This window comes from Camelus ferus, chromosome 13 (genome assembly GCF_009834535.1).
Source record: "Camelus ferus isolate YT-003-E chromosome 13, BCGSAC_Cfer_1.0, whole genome shotgun sequence".
NCBI classification, from domain to species: Eukaryota; Metazoa; Chordata; class Mammalia; order Artiodactyla; family Camelidae; genus Camelus; species Camelus ferus.
Genome location: NC_045708.1, coordinates 16811842 through 16832379, shown reverse-complemented (window position 1 = coordinate 16832379; position 20538 = coordinate 16811842). Strand labels below are relative to the sequence as shown.

The 20538-nt window shown below is 49.9% G+C and overlaps 1 protein-coding gene across 4 annotated transcripts in view; it reads right to left on the bottom strand.

Moving 5' to 3' along the window:
• GRHL3 (grainyhead like transcription factor 3) overlaps window positions 1-20538 on the bottom strand; it is a 34031-nt gene that overhangs the window by 7245 nt on the left and 6248 nt on the right. For 3 of the 4 annotated variants that reach the window (XM_006189519.3, XM_032495482.1, XM_032495483.1), the window contains exons 2-14: window positions 14762-14948; window positions 11931-11992; window positions 10242-10587; window positions 9922-9995; window positions 9303-9456; window positions 8970-9081; window positions 7493-7587; window positions 5124-5282; window positions 4565-4643; window positions 4304-4437; window positions 2572-2606; window positions 1270-1358; window positions 342-427 (exon numbers count right to left, since the gene is read on the bottom strand). In XM_006189519.3, the coding sequence (XP_006189581.1) occupies window positions 342-427; window positions 1270-1358; window positions 2572-2606; window positions 4304-4437; window positions 4565-4643; window positions 5124-5282; window positions 7493-7587; window positions 8970-9081; window positions 9303-9456; window positions 9922-9995; window positions 10242-10587; window positions 11931-11992; window positions 14762-14948 (1612 nt within the window). The remainder of the gene's footprint in view (window positions 1-341; window positions 428-1269; window positions 1359-2571; window positions 2607-4303; window positions 4438-4564; window positions 4644-5123; window positions 5283-7492; window positions 7588-8969; window positions 9082-9302; window positions 9457-9921; window positions 9996-10241; window positions 10588-11930; window positions 11993-14761; window positions 14949-20538) is intronic. The other variant, XM_032495484.1, reaches the window with a different exon arrangement.

The window sequence follows — 20538 nt, the reverse complement described above, 5'->3', positions numbered from 1 at the left end:
CCCATTAAAACAGAAACAGGTTTGCAAAGCCAACAAAAAGCTCTGGCCTGTCAGACAGCAGCTATCAGATTAAGGAGGATTTATGGTGTGTGCGACTCCCAGGGTGGAGCCAGGGTTCTGGCTGGGAGATAACATCTCAGAGGCACACCCCCAGCAGCTGGGCCCCACAGGTGCCCTCAGATGGGGTGGGACAGGTGGGCTACCAGAAAGCCAACGTTCCAGCATATTCCTTCCCAGGGTCTTCCCGTGGGAAATCAGAACTTCATGGTGAAGAGTCAGGAAAGACGGGAGTGCAGAGTGGGGTCCGGTCAGGGCAGGGCGGAATCCACGAGGTCTCTTACCGCATTCCTCAGCCCCTTCAGGTCTGGGGTCTTCAACATGAGGGCGTCAAACACCTCCTCAGTCTCCCGCCGCACATACAACAAAACTGAGAAGCAAATGGGTGGCTTTTAGTGGTACAAGGGAATATCTTCTACGAGGGTAGAAGAAACTTAAAAAACATTATTTGTAACATAAGACTGATTTTTATAAAAAGAGCAAATCCTTGCTGAGGTCTGTGCCCAGGTGGGAAACTTCTCACCTGGTTCTGCAGGTCCCACACACTTACACAGACTCTGCTGATTTTGGTGGGTTTGAATCCCTGCTCTGCCAGCTGCCTGCTATGTGACCCTGAAGAAGTTCTTTTAACATCACTGAGCCTCATTTTATCCAGATGGAAAATGGAGGCGGTTCCACCCCCTATTTCATAAGGTTGTTGTGGGCAGTATGGACGTGACTTTTGGAAACACCAAGTAGGGTGCAAGGCTCAGTTCAAGGTTGCTAGAAGCTTTTGATCTCAGTAGCTAGTTGGTTTCCTCTTGATGGTCACCTACAGTCCCCCTATCCCAGGAAGTTACAGATTTACAGTGTCAAAGGCAGAAAGCCAGGTATTCCCTATGAGCAAAAGTGAGAAGGACGTGCCCAACATCACGAGGCTGCTGCCTTACCAGCTGCCCCAGGACACCCACGTCCGACAAGGTGAGAGGACGCAGAAGCCCACCAACTCCATGGCTGTGTCTCCAAGCACCCTGGATGCCCTCCTGACCCCCCTACACCACCGTCAAGCCCTGGCCCAGCCCCAGCTCCAGGGAGGAAAGCAGCCCCTCCCTGCTGGGGTGGGTTTGCCTGGGCTGCCCAGACCAGGGTCAGTCTGAGGCTTTGCGGAAGGCCTCACGGGGAGCTGGGGGCTGGGGAAGGCTCGGAGAACAAACGGGGCGAGAGTGAGGCTACCTCTCTGCAGATCGTCTTCCTTGGCCTGTTTGGAGGGCAGAGGCTCAAACTCCTCCGTGAAGGGCGAGCAGGTGCGCTTCAGAGGCAGCCTGTGGGGATGGCAGGGAGAGGCTGATGAGGAACCCGGGGTGAGGGGTGGGGATTCCAGAGTCTGCAGGGGCCCCAGACGTGAGGAAGACCCCATGAGGGTGGGAACAAAGCAGTGGGACAGAGGTTAAAGTAGCAGGGTCTGGAGTTGGGCTACACGGGTTCAACTCTCAGCCCTGCTCCTCACTAGTTGGGTGACAGCTTCTCAGTATCCCCATGTGCAGCGGGGTCATAATGGTAATAATAATGATACTTTGTTAAGTTGTGAGGCTGAAGGAGATACTGCACGCTGCTTTTAGAACAGTGTGTGACACGCAGTAGGGCTTCAATAAATACAGCCTATTGGTTCATCATCAACATTATTCTTTTTTGAAAGAATCAAGTTAGGCGTGAGTGGGAGAGGAAGGGCCGTGAGTTGTGGAGCAAGGCAGACAGGTTCAGGCCTGCCTCTGCGTCACAATAGCTGTGTGACCTTGGGCAGGCCACTTCACTTCTCTGGGCATCATGTTCCTCTTCTACAAGGCAGAGCAGTAACTCCTGCTTGCCTAACTCACTGGGGCTGTTGTGAGGTGATAAGTGACATAATGCAGTGTGAAAGCACCTTATGAAAAGTATTTCTTGTTTATAAGGAAGAGCCTGATACCAACAACAAATGATCTTCATAAATGCTTTCCCCTTTACTAAGATTCTATTTCCATGCCACCTCTCATACCTGCCTCATCTTCACGAGGCCATTTTCCTCCTCTGGTAGATCTCTAGCTGAGGCTGAAAGAGGTGAGGGGTGTGGAGGCCCTTCCTGAGCTGAAGGGCCCAGGGGCCCAGCCCCTCCCTTGGCCTCTTGGGGTCTGGTGGGTGTGTGCTTGGGGGAGGGCATGTGGGGGTGGATTCCCCTAAGTCCTCAGGCACAGCGTCCCCTCCTTACTCTCGAATCTGCTCCACCATCTCAGAGGCTTTTTCTTTCCTAGTTTACAAGCAGATGTCTCGCCAGAGATTCGCCAACTTCTTACATTAAACAAACCCATAAAAACTCAGGCAGTTTCAGTGGGAAAGGAACATGAATCTGGCTTGGGGGTTGGGGATAGAGTCTCCTGGCTGCTTCCTCTGGGCCCGGCCTCTGGCTTGGGGGGCAGCAAAGGGAAGGGCAGGCTAGGAGCATATGAGCAGTAAAAGGGGGACCAGCAGGGAGGTGAGGCCCTTGGCTGCTTCTCCCCGTACCTGTTGGAGCTGCCGTGTCCTGCTGAGAGCACCGCCTGCAATGAAGAGAATAGACATTTTCCATCACACGCAGGAAGATGCAAGGAACCCTCAGCTGTTGGAGGCCTTCTGAGATGAAGAATCTTTGTGGGGGGAAGGTGGGAGATGCAGCTTTAATGCTTTTTCAGCTCACTCTGCTCAGATAAGCCTTCTTAAGTGCACTGAGATTTTGAGTTGAAAGGAAGCACCAAACCCAAGTTGGATGAGTCAGGGACTCAGTGAACATATGAGGTGCTAAGGAAATGGTGGCAGAATCAACGAGTCCCATCTGAGCCCCAGGATAACCAGAAGGGCTGGGACTGCAGACCCTCCTACAGGTGATAACTAGGTAATTGGAGCTGAGGCAAAAGGAGGGGAAGGGGCATTCTTTTTGAACCCTCATGTGTGTGGGGCACTGTGCTATCTGGTACAGCCATCGTAAGTCCTACGAGGTAAGATGCCCAGGCCCCAGGAGGGCAGAGCCTCCCGGGGCATCACACCACAGAAGGCAGAACTGGGATCCAGACTTGGGCTTTCTGCTCTTTCCACTCCCCTGGTCCTCTCTCTCGGGCTCACAGGTACAAAGACTGGTCCCCCACTTCTTCCTCTCACAGAAGAGCTGTCAACCTGGCCAAGGGGGTGCCTTAATCCCAAGTGGTCATCTCCCTACTTGAGGCCTCTGGCTGGGGAGAGAGAGTGGGTTAATGCAGCCTCCTGTGTTATGGGGACCACAGAACTACGCCAGGGCAGTGAAGGGGGTGTGGCAGACACAGAGGGCTTTAACTGTGTGCCAAGGCCACAATCAGTACTGGCTGCTCTTTTAGCTCCATAATCTATCTTACTGTTGAAGTCAATGTACTGAACACATCTGTACACCAAGGGCCATTTCTGCAAACATTCCCACTAAATGGTGGGGAGCTCAATGGGAGGAAATAGTCAATTATTTAACATGGAAGCAAACTAGCAGACAGGCTCTGGGATCTTGATTCTGCCACTGACTTGTTGTGTGATGTCTGGAAAATGGAGATCATAGTCTCTACTTCAAAGGACGGTGGTTAGGGGAGATGGGGCAATGCAGCAAAGGGCTATGCCAGCACAGCTGGCATGGTCAAGGTGTTTGCTGGCTCCCCGTCTTGAGAGGTGGTGTAACTGGTGGTAACGGGCACTGCTTCTGAAGCCAGGTTGCCTGGGTCCCAATCCTGGTTTTGCCACGTACTGTGTAATTTTGGTCTCGATGCTTCAATTTCCACCTCACAACTCCAGGGAGAATTATACGATCAACTTCATAGGACGCAGTGAGTTAAAGGAGATAATGCATAGGTAATGCACGGAAAGCAGTCAGAGCAGCACCTGGTGTAGAGTGAGCGGTGTGACCACTATTATCAGCCCAGCTTTGATGTGGCTACAGTCTATCCTGGGGCTCAGTTATTAGGAACCTCCTCTGTGTGTGCTCTAAGCATGAAGATTTCAAGGGGTATGAAGTCCATTTCTTCATTAACATTCTTCTCTTCAGTAGAAAAGGTCACTAAAGTTATATGACCACATATACATGTTTTTAGTCTCATAGAATTTTCATTTTGATATAAAAAATATCAGGACCTATCAACATCTAAATTGGCCTGTACCAGCTGAGTGGCAGGTTGCTTCCCCACTGGTCTGCGCTAAGACAGCACCTCCTAAGGGCCAAGACCCCCTCTCTGCCCCAGATCCTCACCCCTCCAGGGCGCTGCAGGCCGGAGAAGTGCACATTGGGGATGAACAGCACCGGTGGGGTCTCCAGGTCTGTCTCAGGCCGCAGGTAGGTGGTCTCATTGCCCCTAAAGCCGGATAGCAGGGAGCCCTTGACGCCTGATGGGGAAAAGAAGACACTGTGCCTTGAGGTCCCTCCACTCATGCCCCCGACCTCTGCCCTCTAGGCTCCTATCCCTTCCACCCCAGCCCAGCCCAGCCCAGTCCCTGACCCAGCCCCACTGACCACTGGTGCTGGAGTCGGGGCACTTGACCTTCCTCCGAAACTGCTTCCGCTCGTCATCCCGCATCTTCCTTTCTGCTCCCTGCAGGGCAGAAGGGGAAAGGGGTCACCAAGGGTCTTGGGCCAGCCTTCCGATGCTGCTTTCTTCCCAGAGTGAGACCAGGAAATGGGGAGTTGCCAGCACTCAGTGCAGCTCAGCCCAGCCCTGTCTGAGGTCAGTGTAGCCATGAGAGAGAGAAACAGAAAAGAGAAATGGAGCCAGAGAGAGATAAGAAGAAAGAAAAACATGAAAAAGACAGACACAGAGAGAAAAACATAGAGAGCTATTTATGGAGATTAAGAAAGAGATCTTCAGAAAGAGAGAGCTGAAAGACAGAAATGCAGAGGCAGAGGAAAATATACAGAGACCACAACAGACAAATGACAAGCACACAAAGACAGAGAGACATTCAGAGAGCAAGAAACAGAGAGACAGACACTCCCAGAATGCTGGGGAGGTTGCACGGGTGGGGGCTGACCCCCCTCCCTCCCAGAGCCCAGCAGGAGGTCCACACCCAAGCACCTTGTCACAAAAGATCTTGATCTGGCAGACAGCGCGGTGTACCAGGCGCTCAGTGCCTGAGCCACAGTCATAGGTGTCAATCTGCAGGTTCAGGGGGACACCCTTCACCCCCTTCTGCGAGGAGAAATCTGTACTGAGGCAGTTGATGCCGATGAACACCTGGGGACAGATGGGGGAGCTAGATAAACAGCCGCCCCAGGTCACCAGCCCTGGTGTTCCATACCACCCTGTGTAACAGCAACTGTGTGTCTGGTGGGCACTCTTTACCTCCCAACGCCCTGGAAGGCAAGCATCACCACCACCTCTCTTTTACAGATGGGGAAACTGATGCTCAGAGAGGCATGGCAGCTGTCCCAAGGCAATGCAGGGAGCGGGTAAGAGAGCCAGAGTTTGAGCCCAGGTCTTGACCAGTGGACAATGCAGTTCCCACTAGATTCCCAATGGCAGCCCAAATGATCAAGGCCCCAGGAGGGAGCTTAAGGGTCCTTTAGGAGCTTGTTTTTCTGTAACTCAGAGCAAGGAGGTAGAGAAGGGCCAAATTCCCTTCCCCCCGGCTTCAGAAGATCATTTTCCTGCTGGCCCCAGGACACAGAGGGTAAGACATTGCACCTTTGCTCCCCAACCACCAGCTCTAGCTGTCGCTGAACGAGTCACTCCCATTTTACAGCCAAGGAAACGGCAGCTCTCAGCAGGGATGTGACTTGCTAATGTCCACAGGGAGTCGGGCAGGGTGGCAGAGCAGAATGAGCCTGGACGGGGGGCCACCCAGACCTGGGGCGGGAAGCTGGGCTCTGCTAGTCAAGCCATGTGGCTTTGGACAAGTCCTTTAACCTCACAGAGCCTCAGTTTCCTTCTCTGCAAAATGGAGACAATGAAACCCACCCCCTGTGGCTGTGAGGGTAACTGAGCACAGAGTGAGTGGCTTTGGATACTCTGTAACTGTTGCTGAGCAGGACAGCTGGAGCCCAATCTGAAGCCTATGTCTGACTGACAGCAGCCTTTGGCCAGCTCACTGAGTGGCTGCCTACCTGCTGACTCCTCTATGGGGCACCAGGGCCAGACCCAACTCTGGGCTAGCCCTTGTTTGCTGGGACATTTCCCTTGGAAATGACCCTGACCTGAACAGGTAGGGGTGGGGTGTGGTACCTGAGCAGACCCTCTTCCTTCCCTGGCTTTGGGGGCCAGGCTTCCAGGTGCATGCCAGACATACCTCCCCCTCAGCCAGCTCAGCCCTAATGCAGCCCCCGCCCAGCTCACACCTGAGAAAGACCCGGGCCTGGGGGCTTAAGAGGCTGTGAGAAAATCCCCACCGAAACCCACCTCTCCCTTCCCACGAAACTCTTTTCCCTCCTCCCTGAACTGGAAGCCCCAGCTCCTCCTCCAACTCCTGGTGTCCATTTGAATAATAATAATCCCTCGCCTTTGTGTCTCTCTCTGTTGTTTTCAGAGCGCCTTTACCTCCATTTCTACAGGCAGCCTGGACGGCCCCATGAGGCAAGGCATGGACAGGGATTAGCTCCCCAGCTTGTCCAGGCCAGAAATGCCCTTGCCAAGAGGCAGTCCCAGCCTTGGTCTGATGGGGTAAGCCTGGCCCAGGCAGGTGAAGGTACAGGCCCAAGGTCACCCAGCTCCCAACTCTCAGACTCATGCCCTTTCCATGAAGCCACTTGTCCAAACAGAAAACCAAGACACAGAGGGACCCTGAAGCACAGGAGAGTTCAAGACTGGTCTCAAGCACTAAATGGTTTAATCACTGGTACAGAAAAGAAAAAAATCACCAGAGGCTCCATTTCTCAGGCCTCTCCAACGGGCCTGGCACAGTGCCCGTCTCTGCCATGCGTGAGCTCATGGAATTTTCACCATAACCCTAGGAGGCAGATTATTCATCCCTTCCTATGGGCTCAAGAAGAGAGGTAACGGATTTCAGCCCTCATCTACCAGACTCCAAAGCACCTCTCCTGCAACACTCTGCATGGGCTTGCAAGTCAGGGAATCTGGCTTGCTGTGCGGCCTTGCACAAGGCTTAGTTTTCCTATCTGGTAAAAGGGTGGACTGGGTTAAACACAACTACCACTTATGTGCCAGGCTGTGCTCTACCTTTTATTTATCTCATCTGATCCTCATGCCAACCTGTCAGTGGTGCTATGGTTACACCCCATTTCCAGCCAAGGCGCTGGTCCAGGGTCACAGAGCTGGGGTGCGGGCCCAGCCTCTCTGGCTTCACATCCTGTGCTTCTCTGTACCCTGCCTCCTCCACTGAGGCCCTCACTGGAGCAGCTACCACAATCCTAGGTTCAGGCAAGCCCTTTTCCCAGGATGGGGACTTCCAGGTGGCCCAGTCCCATCCCGGCCATGCCCCCAGCACTGACCTTGGCCTCCTCATTGACATTCCACACAAAGGACAATGCATTATAGGCCACCTCTTCAATGTGTTGCACAGTGTTGAAGTTTTCTTTGCAGTCAGCTGAAACCACAGGAGATCAGAAGGGAGTCAGGAAGGAAGGGATTTGGGGGCACCATGCGGAGGGATTATTTAGAGGCTGGGCCTCATTCTTGGCAGAGATTTATATCCTCTCCCTTAAGAACCCTGCTTCAGTCCAGGGAGGAAACTGGTTATTGTGCCCCAGGCTACAGATGGAAAAACTGAGGTCCAGCCTGAGAAGCAGATTTGCCCAAACCCCAGAGGGATTCCTTCATCGTTTTTGGATGGAGCTTTTATTTTTCACTGGGATTGTGATTTAAGAAATTTCCCAGATAAAGAAGTAGTAGAAGTAATCATCATAGTAACAGTGGTAGCAATAGCCGCAGTAAAAGTAGCAGCACCAGGACTACTAATGCTGCATAATATTAAGTAAGTGGTAGTGCTACTGTCGTTTATTGAACACGTACAATATGGCAAGCCTGCAGTTAATCCTCACAACAACGCTGTGAGTATTCAGTTTACACATGAGGAAAATAAAGCTCCAAGAAGTTTGGTCACTTGCCCAGAGTCACAGAGCTAGTAAAACGTAGAGCAAGGACTAGAGCTCAGCTTTGTCTGGCTCCTGAGCCCAGGCTTCCAACCACTTTGCTACCTGGCCTGTCAGATAAGTCACTGAGTCGTCTCTATCTGTATCATGTTCTCCAGGACACTGTCTCCAAGGCAGAAACAGCACTGTAGGCAGGCAGGGCAGCTGGTGATTTCCAATTGACACTTGAAGAAACTGAGGCTAGGGAAAGGGAGCTGACACAGGTCACAAGGCTAGGAAGAGAGTGATGAACCTGGAGACCTGAAGATGGGCTGTGCCTCCCACCCATCTCAGGGCCTGGGACAAGGACCTGGCCTTACCCCATCCCTTACCTGCTGACAAAGCCCAAAGGTCCCAGCTCCCAAAGCAGAACTGCCCCTGCACTGTTTCAAGCCTTCCAAATCACCCGCTGCCTGCACTGTTATCTTATGCATTTGTGTCTCAATTGGCCAAGCCCCCTGATGGGAACAAGCACGCCAGCATCCCAGGGATCTATTTATCTGACACTGCTAGGGTCCCCAGGGCCCTGTTTATCCCAAAGCAACACAGAAAAGAGGTCACTGCTTCCAGCCAACAGATGCAAATCCCTGCAAACCCCACAGTGGTATGACCTGGAGACAGGGAGACAGGGACCAGGCAGGTGGCTGGAGTCAAAAATAAGTCCTACAGAGGCCAGAGGAGGCTGGGGAAAAGGGGCACATCAAGAAAGGCCTGACTGGGGTGTGTGTGTGTGTGTCTGTGTGTGCGTGTGCATATGCATGTGTGTGTGTGTGAGAGAGAGAGAAGGAGAGAGAAAGAGAAAGAGAAACTGGGATGGAGGGCTTGGGCAGGCTCTCACCCACGTCGATCACCCGTTGCTTGGCAGTGGGTTGCCGGGAATGCCAGTGCTTCCAGAACCGCAGCTGCTCCACTGGGACCTTCTCATTGTCGAAGACAACCATCACCACACTCTGCAAACACAGCAGTCACTGTGACCCCCACCCTCAGGAGAGGCCCAGGCAGCCCCATCCCTTGCCAGAGCCTGGGTCAAGTGGCCCCAGCCTTCTGCTTAGTTTCCACCACTCCACGGCAATGCACAGTTATCTAACAGCACTCTCTCCCCGGGTCCCCAGCCAGCAGGGCTGACCTGACCACCCCACCTACTTCCCAAGTGGTTCCAGGGCCAACGTACCTTGACTTTGTTGGAGGACAAGGCAAGGCCTTTGCCACCTGCTGGGGTCCGCAGGGTGACAGGGTAGAACTGGCCCTTGTTGAGGTAGGCCATGGGCGACTCGCCCGATTTGATGTGGATGGCTTTGGGGGAGCCCAGGGTGTACTCAAAGTCACTGCGGGGTGAAGGGACAGGATAGTGAGGCTGGGCTCCCAGGCAGGAGTATCCCAGAAAGCAGTGCAGCAGGAAGCCTGGGCTCTGCAATGGACTTGCTGTGTGACCTCAGTAAATCACTCCACTTCCCTGGGCCTCAGTTTCCACATCATTAGGGTTTCTATTTAATGGCCTTGTTGAGACACAATCCTGCTGAATAATGAAAAATGGAAACCAGAGACCCCAAGAGGTGACAAACTTATAGGGAAGACTAAGGACAACAGAACCTTGGTTTTCTAACTGGGTGCTGAACTCTGAGCTCCCCGTCACAGCCCAGGAAAGGGATGGATGTGAAAATTGTTCTCCCTCCTTTTGTGTGCCTTCACTCCCCTCTTTTCATTCACTGATGATGCTTGTTCTGGGGACAGTGTGAGGCTCTGTCTTGGCCACTGCCCAGGTGGCCAAGGGTACAGAGTGGCTGAGTTACCTTTTGGGGCTCAGATAGTCCTCTGGACACGTGGGTTCTGGGGACGTTTTCAGGATATCTGGGAAGAGCAGCGACTGCAGAGAAACACAATCCAGAGAAAATAAATGACCAAACTCAGGCTGCTGGAGGCTCAGCCCAGGGCCACTGCATACAATGGTGATGGTTGTACAGTATACATCCTAGACAACAGTACATGGCAGCCCTGCCTCAGCTCAAGGACTCTTTCTCCAAAGCTCTGACCTCCTTACTGTCTTCTCTCTTTCTGTTCACATATGCACATATCCAGGGATGCTGTGAGGGGTACGTGGGTGGGCCCTCACCTCCTGTGGGTCATCTTTGAAGGTGCTGTCAGGCTGCCAGCGCTGTGTGGGAGGCACTGCATGAATGCTCTCAAACAAGGAGTTGAGGGAGCCGTTATCATACACATCATTGGTGGGCAGCAGGTAGCTGTCCACAGAGCCAGCTTCCAGCTTGCTGGGGCCTGGCGGGAGGAGGGCTGCCTTGCCTGGGGTGGGCACAACCCCCTCCAAGCTCATTAGGTTATTCTTCCTGAGCACATCTGGGTACTCTGGGGTTCCAGACACGTTCTCTGTCAAGAATTTCATGAGGTGTGTGGGACTTTCAAGGGGGGCGAGGTCCATCTCATATTCCATGCCATGGTAGTACCTGGGGAGAGAGAAGAGAATCAGTGGGTGCATCTCTTCTCTCTGAGGGGCGGGAGAGGGAGCTTGGCTGGACTGGGGAATGACTATCATGCTGACACACTGACCTTTTTTAATCCAATGGAATGTCAGGTCTTCCTAACATGCATGAAGCAAGATACTGCAGCAGGCCAATTTGTCACAGGATGAGCAGGGAGGAGGGTGTCAAGAATAGAACCAAGTAAAGGCTCAGGGTTTGGGGTGAAATGTCTCCTTTAACCATTACAGTACTTGGTAATTTAAAAAACTGAAAGTTTAATTATTTATTTCTTATCCAGAGTCAAATGTACCCACTTTAAAACAACTGTATTGAGTCATCCACGGTGGGAGGAAGAGTAGGTATTCGTGAGTTAAGCTAATAGATGTTGAGAAAAAGGTCTGGAAGAATATACCCCAAACTATTAAGGGGAACAGGGGAGTAGGTTTATAAGAAACTCTTTACTTTATACATTTTGATAGAGTTTGAGTATTTTATAAACAGGTATTACTTTATAATTGGAAAAACTGAAAACATTTTTTAAAGTTAGTTTTGAGAAAAGTCCTATACACCAAAACCCACTGTTTCTAGCAGTGGAGGGGCACCGAGCCGCCACAAGAACCACAGTGCCTGCCCTAGCAGTTTGGATTTTCTGGAAGGCAGAGAGGAGTACAAAAGGTTTCCCAGCAGAGGCCCTGCACGGGGAGGTGGGGGCGGGGGGAGTGGAGAAAGGCGGGCAGGGTTTTTCCAGTGCCCATCTGGCCATGAGCATGGCCTGGGCTGCTTTCTACAAGAAAAGGAACATCAGTGCCCTGAGGCACTAATGCCAGGCAGAGACCCAAAAGAGTTGGGGAAAGCAGCACAGGAACCCAAAAGTCCCCTCCCTTTAAGGCTGCAGGGAGGAGGTTTGTGAAGCTGGGATAGAAAAGCTTCCTTCAGGGCTCTTCCACCAGTATGGCTTTGAAGTTTGTTTTCAGTAAACTCCAGCCCACATGGCCTGCAGGCATCTAAGGTGTGTGTGTTTGTGTGTGGTGTGTGTGTGTGGTGTGTGTGTGTGTGTGTGTGTGTGTGTGTGTGTGTGTTCTATTTTGCCTTGATAGGCCCTTTCTCCATAAAAAAGTATTTTTAAAAACCTTTTACAATTGCATTGATATAAATACAAATATAACCCAGGCTGGATTATATTAACTATTTTCTTCTCATTTTAAAATAGATTAAAATACTTTAATGGGCCTCTAAGAGTACTGTGGGCCCAGTGGGTAGGAGGCCCGAGGTGGCGGTGGGGGTGGGGAAGGGCAAAGGGCAGAGATGGTGGTGTGGGCGAGCCTTACCTCTTTCCTTGGTCGTTCCGGCCCCCAGTGCTAGAGGACAGTATCCGCTTCTCCTTGGGGCCCTGGGAGGAGAGGAAGGAAGGATTTCTGCATGGCTCTCAGGTAAGATCTGGCTATTAGGAGCCTCAACCACTCCAGAGGGCTTAGCCAGGCAGAGGAGTTACCTTGGTCACTGGGAGAAAACCCACCAGTCCTTTGATTTGGCAGGCCATCATTTAGTCTGAGTCCCAAGTTAGAGACTGGGAAGAAGTACCCCAAGATTAGCAGTTAGGAATCATAGAATTTGGAGTCAGGTTAAGCCTGGCTTAAGTTCTAGCTTTACCACTTAAAAGTGCTGTGGGACTCAGGATAAATGACTGCACTTCTCTCAGATTTCAGTTTCTGCATATGCCAAGCAGGGGCTTACAACAGCTACTTCAAGGGGATTGTGCAAATTTATTAATAAAAATAATGCTCACTGTTTTTTAATAGAGTAATTCCTAGGCACTAGGCCCTGTGCTAGGTGCCTTCTACGTGTCCTCTAATTCAGTCCCTACAACCACTCTGTGATGTCTACTACTGTTATCCCCATTATGTGGATGAGGAAAATGAAGCCCACAGAGGCTCTGTCATCCTAGTGATTAGGAGCATGGGCTCTGAATCCAGGTTTCAGTTCCTAGATCTGCCACATACTGGCTGTGTGACCTTGGGCAAACCCCTTAACCTTTCTGTAACTCACTGTTCTCATCTGTAAAACAGGAATAATGATAGTAATGCCAACCCCGGGGACTACTGTGAGTGCCTAGACCAGCACCTGGCACATGGAGAGCACCATATAAGAGTTATCTTTCAAGACTATAATTATAATAGTGCTTTGTTTTAGAGCATCCAGGTCACTTCTTCCTAAGGCTAATAAAGCCAGAACAAGGTCTCCGACACAGCCTTATAACTCTAATGCCTGGGTTCTTAATCACACCCCTTGAGAGAGCATGAGGAAAGGCGCCTGATACAGTGCCCAGCATTCAGTAAGAAATGGGAAGTGGTCACCTTTAGAACTATATTGCCCAAAGCCACTATATTGCCCACTGCCAGTTTGTGGTACAAATAGGTCTTAAACTCCCAACTTGGTGCTCTTCCCATACCACTAGACCATGTCCTTACTCTCCATGGGGCCGCTCTGAATCCAGAGTGCTCTGGGATGGGGAGAGTGGCGCAGGTGTTATCTCAGAGGTACACTGCATTTCAATAAACCATTACAGGTGTCACCTTCAGAGCCTGTCCCCACCATTCTGGCCCTGGGAATGGCCTCTTGCCATAGTGCTGGATTCTATTTTATAGTCCAACTTCAAGCTGTAAATCCCAGGCTGGAGTTTAAGCCCAGAATTAAACCTAGAATTCTGGTTCCTATCATGTTCCCAAACTGAGGCAGCCAATTCAAATTTCTTTTCCATCAGCCTGGGCCAAATGCTGTGAGGACATTATCAACCTGCTGGGGAAAAAGTAAGGTAGGTAACCATACCACTCCAAGATGAGAACCAAAGTCAGAGAGATAATTTGGGGCTTTCTTGTATCTGAGACCACTTACCCTCTTGGCCTCTGAATTTACAGAGTTTACCTTCCTTCTTGCAGTAATTAGATAAACTACTTCTTGAGTCAGTGAATTTGAGGGCTTATTTACAACATGGCTTTAAATCTTCAAGTTCAGATTCAGTTATCAAAACAATTAGCTATTCACGTCCTCCACCCTCAAATCTAGGAAAGTCTCTTAGAGGAATCACCTAGTGCAGTGGTAGCAAGAAAGTTTGCTGTCATATGACAATTCAGGCAGATGAGTAGGGGCTGCCTGTAGTTCCAGGTTGAAAAAGATTCTGTGGCCTCATAAACCCTCAGTGAGAATACACGTTGTAACCCATTAGCAGTGTCTGGCACAGGCACTGGAAGAGGGATGATGTCATCTGTGTTATGTACTTGTGGTTGCTGACTGGTTTAAGCCCACTTATCATACACGAGAGGGCCTAATTCCCGTTCTCGGGAACTTACAGTCTCCCAAAATCAAGGCCGGCGCCCTGGAAACAATTAGAGAACAATAAAAGATGGTCTGTCCCAGGTGCTACATTGCATATAAAGGCAGCAAGGGTATGAATAACAGTGAGACACTCAGGAGAGGGAGAGATGATGTGGCAGAAAGGCTTCCAAGAGAAGGTGGGCCTTGGGAAGGTCCCTGAAGGCAAGGAATGGATTCAAGAGCAGAAGGTACATTCTAGGTGGTGGGGCTGGAACAGGCAGGTGGGGATGACAGGGCATCTGGGATGACCTAAGGGACAGGGGCAGAAAGAAGATGGTAGGTTGGGGGTATTGCTGTGATGGGAGTGTGTGTGGCCAAGGCACTGATCCATTCAATACGTATTGGGTGCTGTGTGGCAGGCAGTACTGGGTGCTAGGGACTCAGTGATGATCATGACATGGTTCCTGTCCTCCAGGAGCTCATGGGGGAAATGGAGGAATAAATGCACAAATAGCAAGTTTCTAAAGAGCATCAAGGATAATGATGGCTGCTAAGGGTGCCCAGAGGAGGCACAGAATGGAAGACCCCAGAAAGCCTCCTCCGCCTCCAGCGAATGAATGAAGTGACATTGAAGCTAAGACCCAAAGCTGAGAGTAGGGTTTATCCAGGGGAAAAGCAAGGGTGGGGGTGTGCCAGGCAGAGGGAACTGCATGTTCAAAGACCCAGAGGTGAGAAAGAACACAGTGAGGGGCTAGGGGTGGTCATGGTGGGCTGGTGAGCCATGAGGCCTGAAAACAAAGACTCACATTCAGTCAGAGCAGGGCATGCCCAGAGATGGCAAACATACCATGTAGTAATCGTAGAGGAAGCTCAGGGCCGCAACGCTGTCATCATCTCCGTTGACTCTCATCATGGCCTTCGTGGCAGCTGTCAAGGGGTTTTCCAGGTAGGTCTTCCAGGCCTCATCCTCATTAGTGTAGGGGAACTTCTGGAAGTTAACTGGGTCGTTCTTTAGTAGCCGCACAGATCTGAAACTGAAATTAAGGAAGGTCAAATTTAGGCTATTTCAGCGGAAGGGCCATGAATGGTAGCCTCAGGCAACGCCCAGGAATTCAGAGTTTACAGCTTTGAAAACCTGAAACTGCTTCTGTCACCAATGGGCAGTCTTGGGTAGTAGAATGAACTCTGGAGCTAGATGCTTTGGGTCACTACCAAATGTTACCACGTAGAGGCTGTAGACCTGGGGCCTCAGTTCCCTCACCTACAGCATGCAGACTGTAATCCCAACCCTGCAAGGCTTCAGAGAAGATTCAACAAAATGCTTCCATGGTAGATACTTATTCAAGGGGAATTATGTAACAAGGATGGGAAATAACAATGACAAGCTGCAAAAAATAAAATTTCCAGATAACTCCGCATGAGTTCTTCTGATCATATTCTCCTCAAGACCATGAAAGACACAGAAGGCTGGAGAGCATTTCAGTTTAGACAGAGTGTGGCGAGGGACAGCGAGAACCAGAGGAAGGAAGCCCGTAGGCGGAAACTGGTCTTGGGAAATGGCATTTCAGACCCACATTTATTGTAGAGTGCCCAAGTAGCTCCTCAGATGTCAGGAACTGGAGTACAGTGCTGCAGGGCACACACAGGCAGGCAGAACCTGGGCACTGCACTGAGAATTTGGACAGATACAAGCCACATGGGCTCAAAGGAAAGAGACCAGGAAAGACTTTTCAGAGGAGGCAGACATTTTAGTTGGGGACACTCAGCACGGGGGATTATATCACTCAGGAATGTAGGAGGAGGGGACCAGGAATAGGGACATAATACAGAATAATGACAAGATGATAAAAATATCTAATCTTTATTGACCACAGTTTAGGTACTAAGCTAAGCACTTTTAATGGATTATCTCATTTAATTCTTACAGCAACCCTGCGAGGCAGGTACTATTATTGTTCCTATTTTACACACACGGAAGCTGAAGCTCAGAGAAGTAAGGGAGTTGTCCAAGGTCCCAGTTAGTGGATTAGTGAGTGGCCCAGAGGGGATTCAAGTTAGAGCAGGATGGTTTAGTAATACAGAATAGTGTTCTCAAACTTTGCTGTATCAGAATGACATGGAAGGCCTATTAAAACACAGATTTCTGGGTCATATCCCTAGAGTTTCTGATTCAGTAGCTCTGGGATGGCTGAGAATTTGCATTTCTAAGTTCCCCAGTAACGCTGATGCTGGTAGTCTGGGGACCACACTTTGGGAATCACTGGTGTAGAACATGCTCTTAACTGTGAGCAGGGGTATAGAGGTGGGAAAGTTCTTGTTATGTTCATTTTAGAACAAAAAATGTGTGAAGGATAGTGGTGGTGAGAAGATGGGGGGAGGGGGGACAGCCAGGCTTGGGGAAAGCGTGCCCCAGAGATGATGTGGCACTGATTGGTCTCCTGGGGTCCAAATGTCCCTTTTCTAGGTTAAGTCTCATAAGTTCACGTTAGAGACACAGGAACGATGCCAGCTGCCATTTACTACACTATATATGAACACCCTCCACGCAACAGCTCTGCTCCTTACAAGAACGCTATGAGGTAAGGATCATTTGCTTCATTTTACAGATGGAGAAACCTGAGTTTGGAGAAGATAAGAAAATGCCCCAAATCACCCAGCAAGTCCATGACACAACCAGGAATTTAAACCCAGGCTTGTCTATACCAAAACCACATTCTTTCCACTAAGCCATACTGCTTAACCATAATGCAAGAGGGCAATCCTTACCTAAACTGAAAAATGCTTTAGTTATGGAATTGCAGGCACTGTGGCAGCAGGTGGGTGCACAAGGACCTTCACAAATCACGCCACAAGAAATGCCCTTCTGCTGCCCTGCAGCTCAAGCCTACATTCTCAGACACAGAGTGGGAACAGCAGCCAGGCTGCACCCGCAGGCCGAGGGCGGCACTCTAGCAGGGGCTTCCTCCAGGGCAGTGTCTCCCATCCCACTGAGCCCCAGGGTGTGGGGTATTGGGCTCTGAGAGGGAGGGAGAGGGATCTGTCACACAGGAAAGAGAAATGACAGAAACCTTCCTGCTCTAGAAATACGGAGAGGGAGGCACACCCCAAGTTTCTGCCGCTATAAATCAAGGGCCTTAAGATGGAGAGGTGAGAAGAGGCCCCTCCCAGCTGCCTCTTGGGCCTGGGGTTAGAGGAACTTTAAAAGCAAGCTTAGGTGGCTGCCCCACCTCTTACCCCCAGTCCTGGCCTAAATGGAACTCCCAAACTAAGGGGTCATGAGAGAAACAAGGAAAGGCCTGGTGGACCCCACCCTCTGAGTCAATTGGAAACCCCAGTGCTTAGCACTGATGCTTGTTTGTAAAAGAAGTCCAATAAAAGCAGCCACCACACAGGATTATGAGGATTGAGTATATCGTCACATGAAAAACACTTAGAGCTGGCTCTGGCACATAACAAGCGCTTGCTTAATACAATAAAAGAAGAATGATGTTGCCATGCCACAGAAAGGATATACTTTACTATTTCCCAAATGTAAAAAATCTCGAGCCTATGGAATCTTATGTTATAGTTTGGTCTTCAGGTATTGAAATAATTTCTCATTTATAATTTCTAATAAAAGAGTAATATGCAAAAAAAAAAAAAAAAGTGCTCTCAGCCCAGCTTGGAGCTAGACATTCAGGGGTTGCAAAATGGTGTAAGACATGGTCATCCTGCAAGTCACTGGCAGATCTGGGCCCCAGCCCCAATATGCTGACTCAGGTGGAATCGGTTATCTTACTCTACTCAAACATTAAAATTTAGAAGACAATGATAAAGTCGTGTTAGAAGTGAAACAACAGACAGTGCTTTTTGCTCACTTGGGAGACTTTTTCAGCCTACAAGGGTCTCCAATCCATCCTACTGGGATCCCAAAGTCTGATTCCTTGAAACACAGCAGCTACCACACCTCAAGCATTTACCACAGGCAGACACCATTTCAGCTGTTTTTCTGCATCATCTCATCTACTCCACACAAAAGCCCTGATGGATAGGCACTGGGGAAGCTGAGCCTACCTGCTCAGGCTCACTCAGCTAGTAAGTGGCAGAGGCTCAACTTGAACCTGGACTTGTTAGACTACAAGATACAGGTCTTTACCTCATGCTAGTCTCCTTTCAAATGCCTTTTTAATTCTGGAAATTCCCTTCCTCTGGAATACAATGAACCAATCCTCCACTGCAAGACAGAAAAAGTATTTATCCCAACCATACAAGGTAGGGGGCACTAAGCGAGGAAGTGAGATGGCTGGAAGAGTTTCTGGCCAGGAGCTGGGAGCTCTAGTGTCCTGGTTTCCATGCCTGCTCATGCTGCCAATCAACATCATGTTCTAAGACTAAGCATTTGGCTTCCAGAAAGTCTTGGCTATGGATAAGTTTAGTTAGCATTGACCTTTGTGCCAAATCCTGAAATCCAAAAACTTTTGGCTCCCTGTTGTCTTAAAGATTAGAATTGAGGACTGAAGGCCAAATGGGTGAGGGATGTGAAAAGGGTTCCAAGAAGGAGTAAGCTATTAATGGGAGACAGAGCCAGAACAAAGAAGGGAGACCAGGTGACTTGAATCTATGCAGTCACCTTCCCAAGGGTCTCCACAAACTCTCTGTTGGTGTCCCTATCCAAAGCAGAACTAGTCAGCTATCAAAGGTGAAAGGGGAATGGAGGAAGAGGGCATGGGGAGAGGACTTGGCCCTGGGCAGCCTTCTTGTCATCAAATCTCCACCAGGGCACAGCACAGAAGAATCTGTAGCACCATGGGAGGAAGTAGCATCAGTATGACCAGCATCTGTCATAGCCTGGCAGACCCGAGTAACTGTGTGTCCTTGGGTAAGGCATGTAGCCCCTCTGAGCCTTTTTCCTCATCTGTTAAATTGGTCTGTTGAATGTCTTCTGTGTGCCAGTCAGGGACTCTTCTAGGCATCTGTCAGCCAAGAATAAGATGGATAAGGCTCTGCTCCCATGGAACTTACAGTCTAATTGGGGAAGACAGACCATAAACAGGTAGGTAAATGAGTTAATTTTAGTTAGTGATAAGTGCTGTGAAGAAAATTAGAACACACTCATGTGATGGAGTCACCAAGGCTGGCTACTTTGAATGGGTATAATCTCATGGGTTGTTAGGAGAATTAAGTGCATTAACATAAGAAATGTGCTTAGCCTAGAGCTTGCCAGAGAATAATCACTCAGTAAATAATAGCCATCATTGCCATCATCACCCTGACCATCATCATCTCAGAATCCCCAAATGAGAGTAAAGAGGAGACTCTGCCTGAGGTTCTTAAATTAACATCCTACCCAAGCCTCCTGTCTGTGAACCAGGTTCCATGTCAAAAACAAAAGAGACAGTGTAATAACCCCTTGCCTTGACTTTCACATTCATTATCTCGTGGAGCTTCCCAATATACATGATGTGTTATTATCTCTACTTTACAGACCAGGAAAAAGACAACAGAGATGTTAGGTGACCTGTTCCAGCGGACTGGCCGAGTGAGTTACAAAGCCAGGCTCCTGGGATTTAACTCTGTGACAAGTCACTTTTCTGTCAGCCACTAGTTTCCAAGAGGGGATGTAGAAGACAGGGGGGAAAAACAATAAATCTGGGCGGCATCCATCCAGCTAACCATCTATCCCTCATTTTAATAGATATTTATCAACATTTATTAAACTAGGTGCCAGGCCTTGCCCTAGGCCAAGACAAGATCATCTCTATGATCACAGAGGTTGCATTTTAGTGGCAGGCAAGACAGACATGACCACAAAAACAAATGAACAGCTTCTATCAGCTAAAGAAAGCTATGAAGGAAAACAAGCAGGAGGACTTCTTACCTGCCTAAACTTTGGGGAGTGACTAGATGCTGGTTGAGAAGAGGGGTGGAAGAGAAGAGGGAGCATGAAGATGGGTAGGGAGGATCTTGGACCTTCTAGGAAGGCAAGATCAAAGGCATAAACTTGGGATAGCTCCTAGAGCTTGTCCGCCTACTGTGTGAGCCAGGCTTTTTGCATATATTGCCTTGTTTCAAGGAAGGCCAGCCCACTGAGGAGGAAACTCAAGGCTGAGATTTGATAATCTCTCACATTTGCATAGTGTGTTGTATTTTTCAACATGCTTCTCACACATTTGTCATCACCTCCGAGCCTGCAACGCCCCTGTAAGGTAGGGAGAGAAGGTATGACTATCCCCATTTGATAGCAGGAAAAAAATGAGCCACAGAGGCCACTGGCTTGCCTAAGGCCACACAGCTGGTATCTCTTGGCACCAGGCCTAGAACAGAGGTCTCTGGTTTCCAGCATCAAGAACCTTCACAGAGCTGCCTCCTCAGAGCCTCCTTGGTCTGGCTTCTCCTCCATTTGGGAGAGAGTTGGATACAAGATCAGGAGACAGGAGCTCTGGCATTTGCCTGATAGGCCTCACTTCCAGAAGCCTCCTTCCTAGCCTGTGGGGATTTGCAAATCACCCAGCTGGGGGTTCGAGTGTGGGTGGGGCCTTTCCCCAGAAGTTCACTCTGGGTCCACAGCATGGAGGGGTATGGTAGCAGCTGCTCCATGCTCAGTCAGACTCAGCCTCCTAACCCCAACAACCGTCATTCGGGCCA